Here is a 14,839-nt window from a genome sequence, read left to right on the forward strand (position 1 = left end):
ACGAACAATTTTATAGTAACTACCCTATCCTGACTAATAACTCATCCATTCTCCACTTACCTCCTACAAATGAACTCCCAGCCCTAACCCAAAAAGCAGAATATATGTTATCTGACACATGCTTGTTAGGATTTGAAGAAATATTGAATTGTAACTGGCCTTGGACACCTAAGGTTCTATCTGAGTGACCTTATAAAATAGAGTAAACTTTAGAATTTACAGAGGAAAGACTTTGACTCTTAGGTCCTATAAGGATGATGTATGAGAGCAAATCACTTAGCTTGTAAGTGAGCCCAGTTTACCACCCAGCACTAACATCTTAACAAGATTCTGTTGTTTTCTATTCATCATTGTGTAAGTAGTAACTGTCAGAAGTGATAAAAACTTTATGAAATACGACCGTGCAAAGCTAGACCAACTACTACTGAAAGTGAAAAGAAAGTTAAGAATTCTAAAGTGAATCACACCTAAGTCAGTTTGCAATAAATTTAAATGGGAGAATGCTGAATTCCCTGATGGCTTAGATCTATATAACTCTTATTTGGAAAATAAAAAGTGATTTATGAAGCTGTATCAGCAAGTGTTTTAGCATATTTCTAATCTGCTCTCAATCTTAAGAAGGCTTTAGTGCAGTGATTACCAAATCATGCTATATACATGAGAATGCCCTGGAGAACGAACTTAAAATACAGATCTCTGGATCCCACTCTAGACCTACTGAATCTGAATCTGTGGGAGTGGGACCCCACTACCTATTTAAAAGTACAGATCTGAATGCAGTAGATCTGTATTAATAACAAATAAAATTACATTTAACTGATAGTAAGTTTGGGAAATAAATAACTGTCAACAAAACATAGAGAAAGCTAAGAGTCTGTACAAGTATTTTTACATTCCTAAGTCTGGAGATTTGTGAAGTATCCCTTTTCTTCTCTCCACTTCTCACCACCAAGTGAATGTCAAGGGTCTCCCTTATAAAATCTGCGAGAAAATGAGACCAAGGTGAATAAGTACTTGTCAACATTAGCTCCCAGTACTTATATATATAGCTCCAACATGTTTAACTTTATGGGAATCTTTCCTATTAGCCTATCTTCCTATTCCCTTACCTTCCTAGTATCATTCTAAGGATCTCTCAGAAAAATTCAAAAATACCTTTACAGCCATATCAGAAAAATACAGGAAGGGTAAGCAGACCAGTAGAAATCTATAAGAGGCCTTTCATGTTCCTGAACCATGAACCAACTCACCTCCCCATTGTCCTTGTCAATACTGTGAGACTCATCCAATATCCTATCCACCTCTACGTAGTCTGGATTGAAGGGCTCTTCATCCTAGAGGAGTTATGAAATCCAACAATAAGATCAAATGATCACTGTCCAGTAAACCCTCTGCACTCAGAATAAAACCAAAACTAAAAGCAAACTGCACCTACTTGCCTAAATTTCTGATCTCATTTTGGGCCATTCACTCTCTACTGTCCACCAATTGCATTGTCCTTTTAGTTCTTAATCTTGTCTCAGGGCTTTACATATGTTATTTCCCTGGGCCAGGGATACTATTTATGTGTTTCCATGTCCTTGCTAACTCCTATTCATGATTCAATTCTCAGAGGAGTCTTCCCTTTCATTTTCAAGTAAAGTAGGCCTTTTTTCCTTCTTCTATCTCCTGGTGCTCTTTCCTTCTCAGCACTTATTACAATCTGAATTATTTTTTAATCTCTCTCTCTCTCCCCTCAATTAGACAATGAGCTGCATGAAAACAGAGACCATGTCTGGTTTGGCTACCACAGTGATTAGCATATAATAAATAATGAATAAACAAATGATAAATTTGGTTAAGTGCCTATGTATAAAGGCAGATGAAACTGGCACATGAGTTAGTTAGCAAAGGTTGGTTCAATGGTCACAAATTGTACATCTAATACCAGTTAGAACAGGATTACAGTTTTATTATACATTTCACAAATTAGCCTTTCAGGGAACACAGATGGAAAAACAAAACCCATTATCATTTTCATATAAGAAGAAATTATAAACCTACATGGTCCTACTTGCCCTCTCCAGGTAATGTGGAAAATAATTCATTTATTGGCAACTCTGGTGGTATAAAGTTAGCTTTATCAGACGTATTCAGACAAAACTGGTTTTTTGGTTTTTTGTTTTTGCTGAAGCTACACATTATTCCTTCTCTCAACCTTTTTTACTAGGCGTTTTCCCCTTTAGCTCTAAGAAGCTTTGAAAAATAATCCTTCTTCTCAAGGCACCTAGTACTGTATATAAAATAAAGATAAAAAACTCAGTTTGGCAAAGGAATATATACACAAAGCTTTCAAACCAAAACAAAGGGTAAATTTGGCTCAAAAAGACCCTTATGCATGCTCCAGTGTTTAGCAGTAACACTGGATGTGGGAAATTAAAACTCCTTTATCACTATTTCCAGTTATGTTGGATTAGAAATTTGAGAAAACAAGTATTTTCTCAATGATATGGTTGCCTGTGGCTACAGACACCATCAACTGCTGAAGACTGACAGAAGAAGAAGAATGCCTAAAGCAGACCAGAGAGATTTATCATCTATTTGGAAAATACTTCATGGATACTGAGTAAGTCAATATCAAAATACTCTACAGTTTATAAAAAGACCATACTTAGACCTGGGAAAACCAAGCATGGGGGAATTAAATAAAGTTCAATGATCAAAATTAAAACCTTACATCCATATATACAAAACAACTGTTAAGTCTTTTGAAGAATCAAGTCTGATAACCCCAGTAATTTAGGCTTCTATTGCAATAGATAGGCAATACCTATTCTTAATTACCTCATGGAAGAAGTGTCTCATCTGAGCCATTTTTGTTTTGAAGCGTTTTAGTTTTTGATGGATCCTCTTATCTTTCTCTAATTGGGAAATGGTAGCCCATTCACAGTGCAGATAGGAGCTAAAAGGGATGGAAATAGTCAGGCATGGTGCGAGAAGGGGAACTGGTAGGCTAGTGTTGAGATTTGGGGATTAGCCAGAAATAGACATAATGAGTAAATGCTAAAATGGGGAGACAGTCTCTTAGATCAGTACCTCTTAACTTGAATTTGAGCACAAGCCACCTGGTCTGGGGTGGGCTTAAAAGGTCACATTTCTAACAAGCACCCGAACGCTGCTAATTCTACTAGTCCATGGATCACACTTTGAGTATCAAGGTCTTAATGCTAGACTAAGGTATAGATGACCACAAGGGATTTTATCAGAAACCACCCTCACCCCACCTTCCCACAGGGTAATAGTTAAGAGTCATGTCAATTCCTAATCATCTCTCTGAATAGCCATTTTCCTTACTGAAAAGAACAATTTGAGCAAGGAGACTATAAAAAAGGGACACATTCCCACCCAGGATAGACTATACAGGAGAACTTTTTACAACCCTGTAGAATTTGGGGTGAAAAGCTTTTTGCACAGATCACATACTAGTTCTTGTACTTGACAAAGAATTCTTCTGCTTCAGTATATTGTCCAGAAGGAAGCTGAGAAGAAAGAAATTACAGTTACTAATACTCTATTTGTCAAAGAACGAACCTTTAATTTTAACCATATGTGGTAGAGCTTTACACCAATGCTCCTAGAATTGACTGAAGGATTAAAGAACTAATCTAGTACTTCAATACTAAAGGCCTGATAATTTGAGAAACCAAGTCTTTATCTATTTTAAATAGATAAGCAAAAAAGGCAATAAGACAGTTCCTATTTTTTAGCTAATTTTCCATTATCTCTCGTAATTACACTGTAGCAATATATCCTGACACCCAAAGGTGCTCATTAAATAAAGCCTGTGAATGTAGCATTATGGGCTAAAATAAAGATAGGAGGCCTCACCTCCTTCTTCACAATCCGCATAGAAAGCACTTTGTCTACAATAGCTGCATCTTCTTCACTGGGATTCTCCTGTAGCAAAAGATGCAGTCAGTCAACAGAGATTGTGAGCAGCAGAACGAATCTTTCAAATTGCTTAAGTTCTCAGCTTACCACAAAGAACTGCATGGAAGGCAAAGTCTCGCCATCTGGTTCCTGCACTGGTTCAGGGAGGATAGGCTCAGTTTTTATTGGACCAGTTACATCCACTTCTTCTTCTTCCTCATCATCTGTGATCTTTATATCTAGATCCTCTGTATATTTTTTTCGCTTAACTTGACGGTTTGAGCGTCTCTTCTGTAAAGGCAAAAATGGTTAAAGTTAACTGCTTAGCCTCTGAGAGAAGACCTTTAAAACTATTTGCCTATCGTCATATACTTAGATTTTACTCCAAAATCTCTATGAAAAAAATCAACTTAAAGAGTTTATTTATCAAATTATATATGTCAACCCATGTAATTTGTTCTATGTAATGAATACATTAATTTGTTAAACTGTTTTTATCAAAGAACCAGAATCCACCTGAAAAAAAAAAAAACAGGGTACCACTGGCAAGAAGTTTTGGGAAATAAAACAGGACTCTCAGCCTGCAGGGTATAATGTACTTCACATCAGCAGGAGCAACTCTGACGTGCAAAGGTCCAAGAATATTTCATTTCTAATTCTGTTTCTTTGTTTTAGTTCTAAAGTTTTGTTTTAATAAGTAGAATATCGTTTTGCTGCTTACTTTTTTAGTTAACAGTACTTCTTAGATGTTTTCCATACCAATACATCTTAGATCTACCTTGTTTTTTCAAGTGGTTGAATAAAACATTTTTTAATTAAGTAACTTAAGTAATACTTGTAGCTCATGATTTAAAAACTGGAGAGAAAATTATTATTCTTCAATCATGATTATATCACTGGAAAACCCAAAAGAATCAAATAAGTTATTAGAAACAGAACTACTGGAATTGAGCAAACTTGCTCGGCATAATGAATTTTTAAAAATCAACAGTATTCTAATGTAGACTCAGCAAGAAAATATAACAAAAAGAAAAGAGTCTATTTACAAAAACAAAAAGATTACTGAAAGGATTAATTTAGTAAGAAATATGTAAAATCTATATTAAGAAAACTTTAAAACACTATAGTATGACATAAAGAACTGAATAAATACCAATATATACTATTCTGAAATAAAAAGACAATTCTTCCTAATTACATAAATTTGACAAAACAAAATAAAATTTTTTAATTAGATAAGCTGATTCTAAAATCCAAATGGAGAAATAAACATCTAAGGAATAACCAGGAAAAATATGAAAAAGAATATTGGGCCTTACCAGATACCAAGGACAACATAAAGCTATACTAACTGACACAGCTTGGTACCTCTCCAAGGAGAGATAAACAGGTCAATGAAATAGTGTCCAAATATAGACTAAAATGCTTATGTGGATTTAGAACATGATAAAAATAGTACTTCTAATCAGTAAGGTAAAAGCAGATATTCTATAAATGAAATTGAAAACAAAGAGCTAGCTATCTAGAGGATGAAAGAAATAAAATTATAAAAGGACTAAAGATTTAAAAGTAAAATAGAAACATAACATTTCTAAAAGAAAACACATGGAAGAATTTTTTTATAATCATGGAGTAGGGAAGGTGTTTCTAATAAATAAATTGATTTCACCCTACATAATATAATCCATTATAAATAAAGTTGAGAGAAATAATAAAGAATAAAGAGTTTTTTTGAACTAAGAAAAAGATCAACAACACAACAGAAATATGGGCAAATAACATGAATAGACAGTTAAGAAAAAAAACACAAATGTTTTTAAATGTAATGGGATACTCATAATAAAAGTTACACTCATTATAAAATAATTACAACTACAAACTAAACTGATACTTTTATTTTTTTTTTGTAGACTGGCAAAAATCATAAAGTCTGATCAAATACCTGACACAGAAACTCATACACTGTTGGTGAGAGTACACATGGGCATGACCTCTACAGAAGAAAATGTTACAATATCCTTTGATCCAGCAATTCCACTTCAAAGATGTTATCCTACAGATAATTTTACATGTGTGCAAACCTCTGTAACATTACTTGTAGTAGAAAACCGGAGAAAAATCTAAATGCCCAGCAATAGGGGATTGGTTAAACAAAATACAATAAAGTCAAAAAGTGAAATACTATAGAAATATTTAAAAAGAATGGGGTACACATTGACAACACCAAATGTTGAAGATGTGGAACCAGAACTCTCATTACTGATGGAAGTGTAAAATGACACAATCACTTTGGAAGCTGGCAGAGTCTTTAAAAGTTATATGTTTATATGCTTAACTCCCTTCCGGTCTATCAATTCCATTCCTGGGTATTTAGCTCTGAGATATGAAAACCTATATTCACAAAATACATGTACTAAGATTGTTCATGGCAGCCCTATTCGTAACAGCTCCAAAATGGAAACAACCCAAATGTCCAACAATAGGAGAATGGATAAACATTGTGGTATATTGCTAAATCTTTCTCAGGAAAAAAATGAGCTACTGATACATTCAACAACATGAATCAATCTTAAAAACATTCTGCTCAAAGAAGTGAAACTCAAGAGTATAAATCACATGATTTACATGAAGTTTAAGAACAGGCTAAGTTAATCTATGGTGATAGAAATGAGAACAATGGTTGCCTGTGGTGGGGGTGGACTGGAAGAGAATACAAGGGAACTTTCTGGGGTGATGGAATTGGAACTTCATTAAATAATCTACTTTTATATATGTTTCAAATTTTCATAATAAAATGAGGGGAGAGGGAAGAATGGGCTAGATTAATCTTTTCTGATAAAGAACAACATCCAAAATGTATTGTTGGGAGGTGGGGGAAGCACGGTATAGAAGAGTAAGTATGGAATACTGATATTAAGTAGGAGAAGTGCAGAGTGTTCATGGACGTAAATATTTTTGGAAGGATACACAAAAACAACGGTAATAGAGGTTACCCCTGGGGAAGAGAATTGTGGGAATGTGAGGTTGAGATTTAGATTGGGAGACTTTCATAGTATCTACTTTTGTTCACTGTTTAATTTTTCACATTCATACACACACACACACACACACACACACACAAATATATAGACAGACTCATATATATGGACTTTTTTTTAACCTAAAAAACAAAATGGTAAATAGCCAAGGTGTTAAAAAGAAAAAAAAAAAAACTCTCACAATCCCAAAGGACAAAATTGAAAGTACAGTAATCATGATCCACTTACCCTTCAACCCCTCTCCTCAAAGATATATACTCTTAAAATTAAATTTCTTGTGTATCCTTCCAGGAAAAAAAATGGATGCACATACATTGTATGTAATCTGTCTCTCTCTTTAAAAGTTATTAAAGAGATATAAGCATATCTCAGAGATATTGCGGGTTTGGTTCCAGACCACCGCATTAAAGAAAATATCACAATAAAGTGAGTCATGAGAATTTTATGGTTTCCCAGTGCATATAAAAGTTGTTTACACTGTACTGTAATTTAGCGTATGATAGCAACAAGTCTAAAAAATGTACATATCTTAATGAAAAAAAATTTATTGCTATAAAATGCTAACCATCATCTTAGCCTTCGGCAAGTCATAATCTTTTTGCTAATGGAGGGCCTTACCTTGAATTCATAAAAAACACAGTATCTGTGAAGTGCAATAAAGTGAAGCATAATAAAACGAGGTATGCCTGTGTTTTATACGCTATTCTACACCGCGCTTTTTTCATTTAACATGTAGAGTATTCCACATTAGCACATCCTATTGTACTTCATTGTTTTTAATTGCCATGCAGCAGTCTACTGCATGGATTTTCATAATTTAACTATTTCTTTACCACTGGACATTTAATTTGGATATTTTTGCTATTGCAAATATTACTACAATACATACAGCATACCTTTAAGAATTTCTTCATAAAGTAGTTAACTAGGTACAGAATCACTGAGTCGAAGAGTATTAACATTTTCAATTTTGTTACCTACTGACTTGCTGAAAAGATTATCTCAACTCTCCCATCAACTATGTGTTAAGTGTTCCTCAACTTCATTGCCAACACTGGTATTACCGCTTGTTATGGGCTGAATGTGTCCCCTAACTCCTAGCACCTCAGAATGCAACTGTATTTGGAGACAGGATCTTTGAAGAGCTGATTAAAATGAGGCTGTTAGGGTGGGCCCTAATTCAATTCGATTGGTGTCTTTATACGAAGATGAAATTTGGCCACACAGACACCAGAGATGTATGCAGGGAGAAAAGACCACATGGAGACACAAGAAGTTGGCCATCTGCAAGTCAAGAGAGAGGCCTCAAGAAAAACCAAACCTGCCAACACCTTGATCTTGGACTTCCAGCCTTCAGAAGTGTGAGAAAATAAATTTCTGTTGTTTGAGCCACCGAGACTGTGGTATTTTGTTACAGCAGCGCTAACAGACTAATAAACCGCTTTTTAAATTTTATTAATCTTTGTAATTCTAGTATTAAAGATTTGCCTTCAGTTTGTTTTTCGATTACCACTTTATCGAACCCTTTATTTATTTAACAAACACATATATAATGCTTATACTCTCTTAGCATGAGCTAAGTACTGTTCTATGTGCTTTATAAATGTTTACATTTGATCTTCCTAACAATCTTACTTGGTAGGTATTGTCTGCATATTAGAGATAAGGAAATTGAGGTACCAGGAAGTTAAGCAAACTTGCCTAAAGTGACTATGTTAGTAAATAGTAAAGACGAGAACCCAGGAAATCTTGCTCCAGAGTCTGCGCTGTCAACCAACCTGCTGTTTATGAAATTCTGTTGTGATACATGCATAATTTTTATTGCTGAATGTATCAATCTTTCCTTTGACCTCTGAATTTAAAATCCCTTGTAAAGATCTACCCCACTGGAAAATTATAAAGAAATTCATGTCTTATAGAAAGTTTATGATTTCAATTTTTACACTTAAGAGTTTCAATTAAACTACAATTTGTTTCTGTTTAAGGAGTGACACAGAAATCCAGTTTTATTTTTCCTAAGTGGGTAGCCAGTTGTCCTGATATAATTTATTAAATAATCTTTCTCTCCATTAATTTAAAATGGCATTTTAATTCATATATGAAATTCTCATAACCATGAATCTATTTCTAGATTCTATTAATCTTTTATTAATGTTATTTCTTCTCTAACTGAAAACTCATAATATAATGTCTGTTAAATCTAGTTTTTTGCCTCAATTTCCTTTTCAAAAATGTCTTGGCTATTTACACATGTTAATTTTTCCCAGAAGACCCCAAGCATCAGTTTGTCAACGTACTGAATGTATATTAAGCAAGAGGGGAGGCATTTATAAATATTAATAGCTAGAGAGGCACTTAACGTTTGTTTAGCCCAAACCTCCATTTGCAGATGAGGAACTCAGATACAGCTAAGCAAATGAGCCAGGCCCATAGAGCTACTTAGAAGTACCATGAGTCTCCTGAATCTTAATACCAGATTCTTTCTATGGTTGGAAGATAGAGCCAAAGATGTCACTGTAAGGCAACAATCAGAGACTGAGAACTAAAGTTCTTCTGGTCCAGCTTCTTTTATTGTCTTCTAATGTCTCTCATCCTCAAAAGGCAGGAAAAAACACTGTGCTTAAGCACCCGAGTTCAGAGTCAGAACCCTGAAGTATAGAAAAGGTAAGGCAAAAGGGATAGCCGGACAATGCTAAATAAACCAAAGAACTGATACAGCCATAACAACTATAATGTAGCATGATTTCATATTTGCTCAGTTTTTAAAACACTAGAATTTGAGAAAATGAGTATTGCTATTTTTATAGTAATATGCTTTTTACCTAAAAAGATAAAAATTTAAAAGACATTACCATGACCAGGTCCTACCTCTTGTTTGGAAAAACTGTTGAAATGTATATAGGCTTCTAGTCTCTCTGTATCTATTCCTGGGTTGTCAGAACTAAACATGATTTTCCTACTAAGTTCTTTAGGGATCCTTTTACCTGAATGCTGCTTTCTTCATCTTCCCGGGGTGATTGTGCAGGCATGACTTCAACATCTGAATTATCAGATGAGGTATTACGCTTTCTCTTCTTACCCACTACAGGAGTGATGGTGCTAAAATAGAAAACAAATAAAATCATTTTCAATAACAGCAAGAAAAATTTAGGAATAAGAAAATATAATTAATCTAAACCATTATAGATTAAGCTTCCAGACAGAAGTGTCTAGATCTTCAGTTTGTTGGTCATACAGTTACTGAGTAGGGTGTTTTGGGGGGAAAAAAGATATTGAGGTTTCTTAAAACCACTGGCTGACCTTTATACCAGATTTGACCAATCCTTGCTACCACTGTATTCACAAATACCGGAAGGAAGGTAGCATAAGATAGCAGAATGAACACTGGACTAAGAATTACAAGGTCTTATTTTAGTCCCAGTTGGGTATTAGTTTCTTTATTTATAAACACTGATGATACCTAGCCTGACAGTTGATGATCATATAAGAACAGATATGAAACTTGTTTTTAAAAAGCTGAAAAATCCTATATAAATATAAAGCATTATTATAATTACACCATAAAGCCTGAAGAATCCCAGGCTAAAGGAATGAAGCTACAAGACCTGAAAGGGAAAGAGAAGACATTCAATTGTGACAAGAATTATATAGCAAGCCATCGTTCTGTCACACTGCTTAAGACTGACAGTGTTTGCTGAAATCTCTTATCTAGTTCACAGATGAGAAGCAAGAACAGGGCAGCTACGTCTCCAGCAGCTCTCTTATACTAGTGTAGGTGCGGGTGAGGGGGTAGTGAGAAATCTTCCACACTACAGTGATACCAAATCAGTAAGAATATATAAAAACACAGTCACAGCTTTTTTAACCTCCAACACAATGATCTTTCCTGTGTCTTAGTGTTTCTCTTTCAAAATATGCTAATTTATTAAAATTTCTGTTTAACAAATAATTTAAGCATTAGGACAAAGAAAAGAAAGGCCTTATTATCCCCTCTGACAGACAGATCACCTTGAATTTTATTGCTACTAAATACAAGTATTTCCTTTCAAAACTAATTTAAAAATAAGTGCACTTTCCTCAAATGTCCCATTAGAATAGCAAAGTACTCACTTCAGCTTACTCTTGCCCTTGGTTTTGGAGGTACCAGATGTTTTGCTCTTCTTTGGCTTTTCTTCCTTGAGCCTTTCACCACTGCTCTTTTTCCTGCGTTTCTTTTCACCTTCCTCCTCAGGCCGAACACTGGGCAACTCATCCTCATTCAGGACTCGAGGTATGTTCTGCTCACCCCGGGCACGGGCCCTTGCAATGGCCTCTGCTACAATCCGATTTGCCTTCTCTTGCTTCTTCTGGTGCTCCAGTCTGCGGTTTTCCTCCATTCCTGTCTTGCCCCCAGTATGAGGAGCAGAGTTTGCTGGTGAGGACAGTGCTGCCACTTCACTGGCACTTAGGACTTTAACTACAGAAAGTCCAGAAGAGGCCCCTTGGGAAGAGCCAGCCTATAGAAATGAAGAGACTAAAATTTCAACATGCTTATAGCTAAATGGCCTAAAAAAAAAAAAAAAAAAAAAAAAAAAAAAAAAAAATTCCAGATTGTAAGCAGGTAGGTTAGAAACTTTAGTTCTCTAATTCCTCAAGAATCAGGCTCAGACTAAGTCTCACTAAACCTAGACATTAAAAAAAAAAAAAAAAAGGTTTTTGGTGAAAAGGGGGTAAGAAAAGGCAAGGGTTGTGTCAAACTAAACTTCGAAATCCTTTAGCCATGCTCCTAATGTCAATATTCATGTCCACTGTTCCAGAAAAATTTCAAACAATATAACCAATACTGGTTTCTGGGCTAAAAGTAAGAACAAAACAAAAAAACCCTCAAATTCTACTCTTGGCCTACCTTTATCTCCCTAGGGGGTGGGAGGTGTGATAATCACTTAACCTCTTTAAGACTATTTCTCTATTTTTCAAATGAGAGGATATTTCAAACCATTTTTATTTCACAAGAACATTAGAAAAAGATGATAAATGAACAGCTCAAAGACATATACTATATAAATCATCTCTTATCCCAAACCTAACAATAACTCTCAAATCTTTTCAGGATATAATTGAAACAAGGTTTCCATAGGCAAATGAAATAAAAGTCTACATCTCAGTTCAGAGTTATCAATCTAGATTGGCCCCACATTGAACGAGTGGTTGCCTAGGGTAATAGCAAGGGACTGAGAAGTCTATTTTTCCTTCCTGTGTGAGTCTCACCTGTGGTTGCAGCACCACCTTGAGTGGTACAGAAAGTCTTTGTCCAGGGCTCTGTCCTGGTCCCATTATCTGAGCCTGCTGCACAGAGGAGAGAGTCACTGGCTGTGCTGAGGGTGGCTGCTGGGGCTGCGGCTGTGATGATGGAGGCTGTGGTACAATCTGGATTTTCTGCTGTGGTTGCTGCACCTGCAGCTGGATAGTTACTACTTTGGCGGGCTGCCCCTGGGCATTCTTGGCTTGAGTGAGGGCTGCTAGCTGATTGCCCTGTAACACTATCTTGCCTGGTAGACTCCCTAGCACGACATGCCGGTGTCCTTGGGGACCTCCAGACTGTGGCTGCTGGAGGACCAGAGTGATGCGTTTCGATTCACCCTAAAGAAATTACAAGAGGTACATTATTTAAGAATGGTATACACTTAAATATTTACATCAGTTTTCCTCATCCTAGAATCATCAAAACTGAGGGTAAGAAAATAGTATAATTCATTTTGTTCATCTTTCTATCTGTACTGATGAGAGGCTACCTTCTAAGGCAGTCGTTCCATTTTTTTGGAAATCTATTAGAACAAAAGTCTTTATATTGAACTGAAATCTGCCTTCTTACAGTTTCTTTACACTGGTCCTACTTAATACCACTTAATACTACTTACACCCTCCCTCTCAAACTCTTTTGGTCCTCTATTCGGTCCTCTACTTTCTTACAATAGAAACTAGCCTTTTCACTGGGCAAAGTAGGAGGAGGAGAATCTTAGTAATAAGAACAAGGGAAAGATATACAAAGCTTCTGTAAGTCTTACAAATATAAATACATTTTTAAAAAAATGATTCTTTTTCTCATAGCATACTACATTTCTCATAAAAGTTTATATCACACATTATTGTGAATTCTTGTCTACATGTCTCTTTCCTGGCAGACTGTGAGCTCTGTAAGAAGAGGGACTGTGGCTGTCTCGTTCAGCACCAACTAGGTAGTGTAAACATGTAGTAAGAGCTCAAAAAATATGTTAACACTAACTGCTTCCACCTGATAAGTAATAAGTACGTGCTGTCAACACTAACTGATAAAAAGTAAAGATGGAATTTAAACAGGATTTCCTAGAGCTAGCTCTTGTGTGCTCTCTGACACTTGCTGGGCCCTCCACTAAACCAAAATTCACCTCCCCCTTTCACTCAAGTCACCTGGGTAGGTGTAGAGGTCAGTGTAACTGCAGGCTTCAGTGGGGGCCCTGTGGCCCCAGGGTTTCCAGCAGGAGCTGAACCCTTAACTGGCTGTAGGACCAGCTGCTTTACTGGTCGGCTGGGCTGGACAATGCGCTGAACAGTAGCCTGGTTCCCAGGGACCTTGGCGGCCAACACTGTATTACCAGAGACAATGGAAACACCTGGTCGAAGGGGAGTGCCGGTTAGCACTTTGGTAAAAGTGACTTTTCCACCATTGGCTGTGCCAGCCACCAGGGGCTGGGCTGTGCTGGTGATACCTTGGGCCTGAATTTGTGCCACATGGGCACCAGTGACTGAGGAGCTTGGTGGGGCTTTAAGGATAACAATCTTAGGGGCTGACTGAGGTGGTTGCCCTCCAGCACTACTGGAGGACACAGCTGTGGCAGAGACACCCATGAAAGGATTCCCTTGGCTCAGGATCTCCTGGCTCTTGGAGACCTGCAAAAGTCCTGATGTTGGCGTCGGTGTCTGTAAGACAGGTTGGGCTGGCTGCTCCTGGCTGATGGGCTGAGTGGTATAATCATGCAAGGTTAAAGATTCTGGAGCTGGAGCTGTTGATTCTTTGGGAAGTTCTGTGGGGGCTGTTTCCTCTGGTGGGGAGACCAGGTCACTTGCTGTCGGATTCCCCACATCACCACCTCCACCATCCTGGTTCATCTGATCCAAGGAGTCCAGAGAGCTTGGCAGTCCAAGGGCTTCCTCAATGGGGTCTTGTGTGACCTGGTTGAAGCTGTCATCAGTCAGAGAGTCCAGGCCAAACAAATTTGGGTCATCAAACAGATCCATGATGGGGTCTGCCATCTTGGGAAAGCAATGGAAGGTACTTCCCCAAGGTCTAGGGAGGGAAGGGGAGGGGGGGTACTGGCTCTCCCCTCCCCTCCCCTGTTAAGAAAAAAATGTACACAATGGAAGAAGATTACTCTTCAGGTAAAGAGGCAAGAAACAAGTGCATGTCAGATTGTCCTGACCTTCATGGAGCAAGATGGCTAGGTCTTCAGAGGAAGATGGTGGAACTCCTGCTGTGGGAAGACAAATGAAAATAAGCAAAGTAGGTGACCTCAGAAAAAATTTCTCTTTCTTAGGTACTAACTACTCTTAATATCCAATCACATCAAAATAGTAAGAGAAGGAAATGAGAGGTAATCTGAGAACAGAGACGAAACAGAAGTAACACCCAAATTTCTGCTTCTGAAACTAAATAAATAAAAAAACTGAAACTAAAATAAATAAATAAACAAATAAAATCAACCAACCCCCTTTTTTGACTTATACCTACACACATTGAAGCTTCTTTCAAGGCCATTCAGCTGTCTCTAATCTTTTTTTTTTTTACAATTGTCATTCTTAGGTAGAGATTAGGAAATTTAACAGTCATTCATCTTCTATTTAGGGTTCTTTATTTGAAAGAACTTAACAATATACCA

The 14,839-nt window shown here is 36.7% G+C and overlaps 1 protein-coding gene across 11 annotated transcripts in view; it reads right to left on the bottom strand.

The window, feature by feature from the left end:
* CHD8 (chromodomain helicase DNA binding protein 8) overlaps positions 1-14,839 on the bottom strand; it is a 52,213-nt gene that overhangs the window by 20,666 nt on the left and 16,708 nt on the right. For 4 of the 11 annotated variants that reach the window (XM_011382757.2, XM_011382758.2, XM_011382752.2 and 1 more), the window contains exons 2-10: positions 13,374-14,434; positions 12,195-12,566; positions 11,058-11,443; positions 9,932-10,046; positions 4,018-4,200; positions 3,868-3,936; positions 3,463-3,518; positions 2,824-2,941; positions 1,251-1,334 (exon numbers count right to left, since the gene is read on the bottom strand). In XM_011382757.2, the coding sequence (XP_011381059.1) occupies positions 1,251-1,334; positions 2,824-2,941; positions 3,463-3,518; positions 3,868-3,936; positions 4,018-4,200; positions 9,932-10,046; positions 11,058-11,443; positions 12,195-12,566; positions 13,374-14,216 (2,226 nt within the window). In that variant the 5' untranslated portion in view covers positions 14,217-14,434. The remainder of the gene's footprint in view (positions 1-1,250; positions 1,335-2,823; positions 2,942-3,462; positions 3,519-3,867; positions 3,937-4,017; positions 4,201-9,931; positions 10,047-11,057; positions 11,444-12,194; positions 12,567-13,373; positions 14,435-14,839) is intronic. The other 7 variants (XM_011382759.2, XM_023524705.1, XM_023524704.1 and 4 more) reach the window with 4 other exon arrangements.

This window comes from Pteropus vampyrus, unplaced genomic scaffold (genome assembly GCF_000151845.1).
Source record: "Pteropus vampyrus isolate Shadow unplaced genomic scaffold, Pvam_2.0 Scaffold488, whole genome shotgun sequence".
Taxonomy (NCBI): Eukaryota; Metazoa; Chordata; class Mammalia; order Chiroptera; family Pteropodidae; genus Pteropus; species Pteropus vampyrus.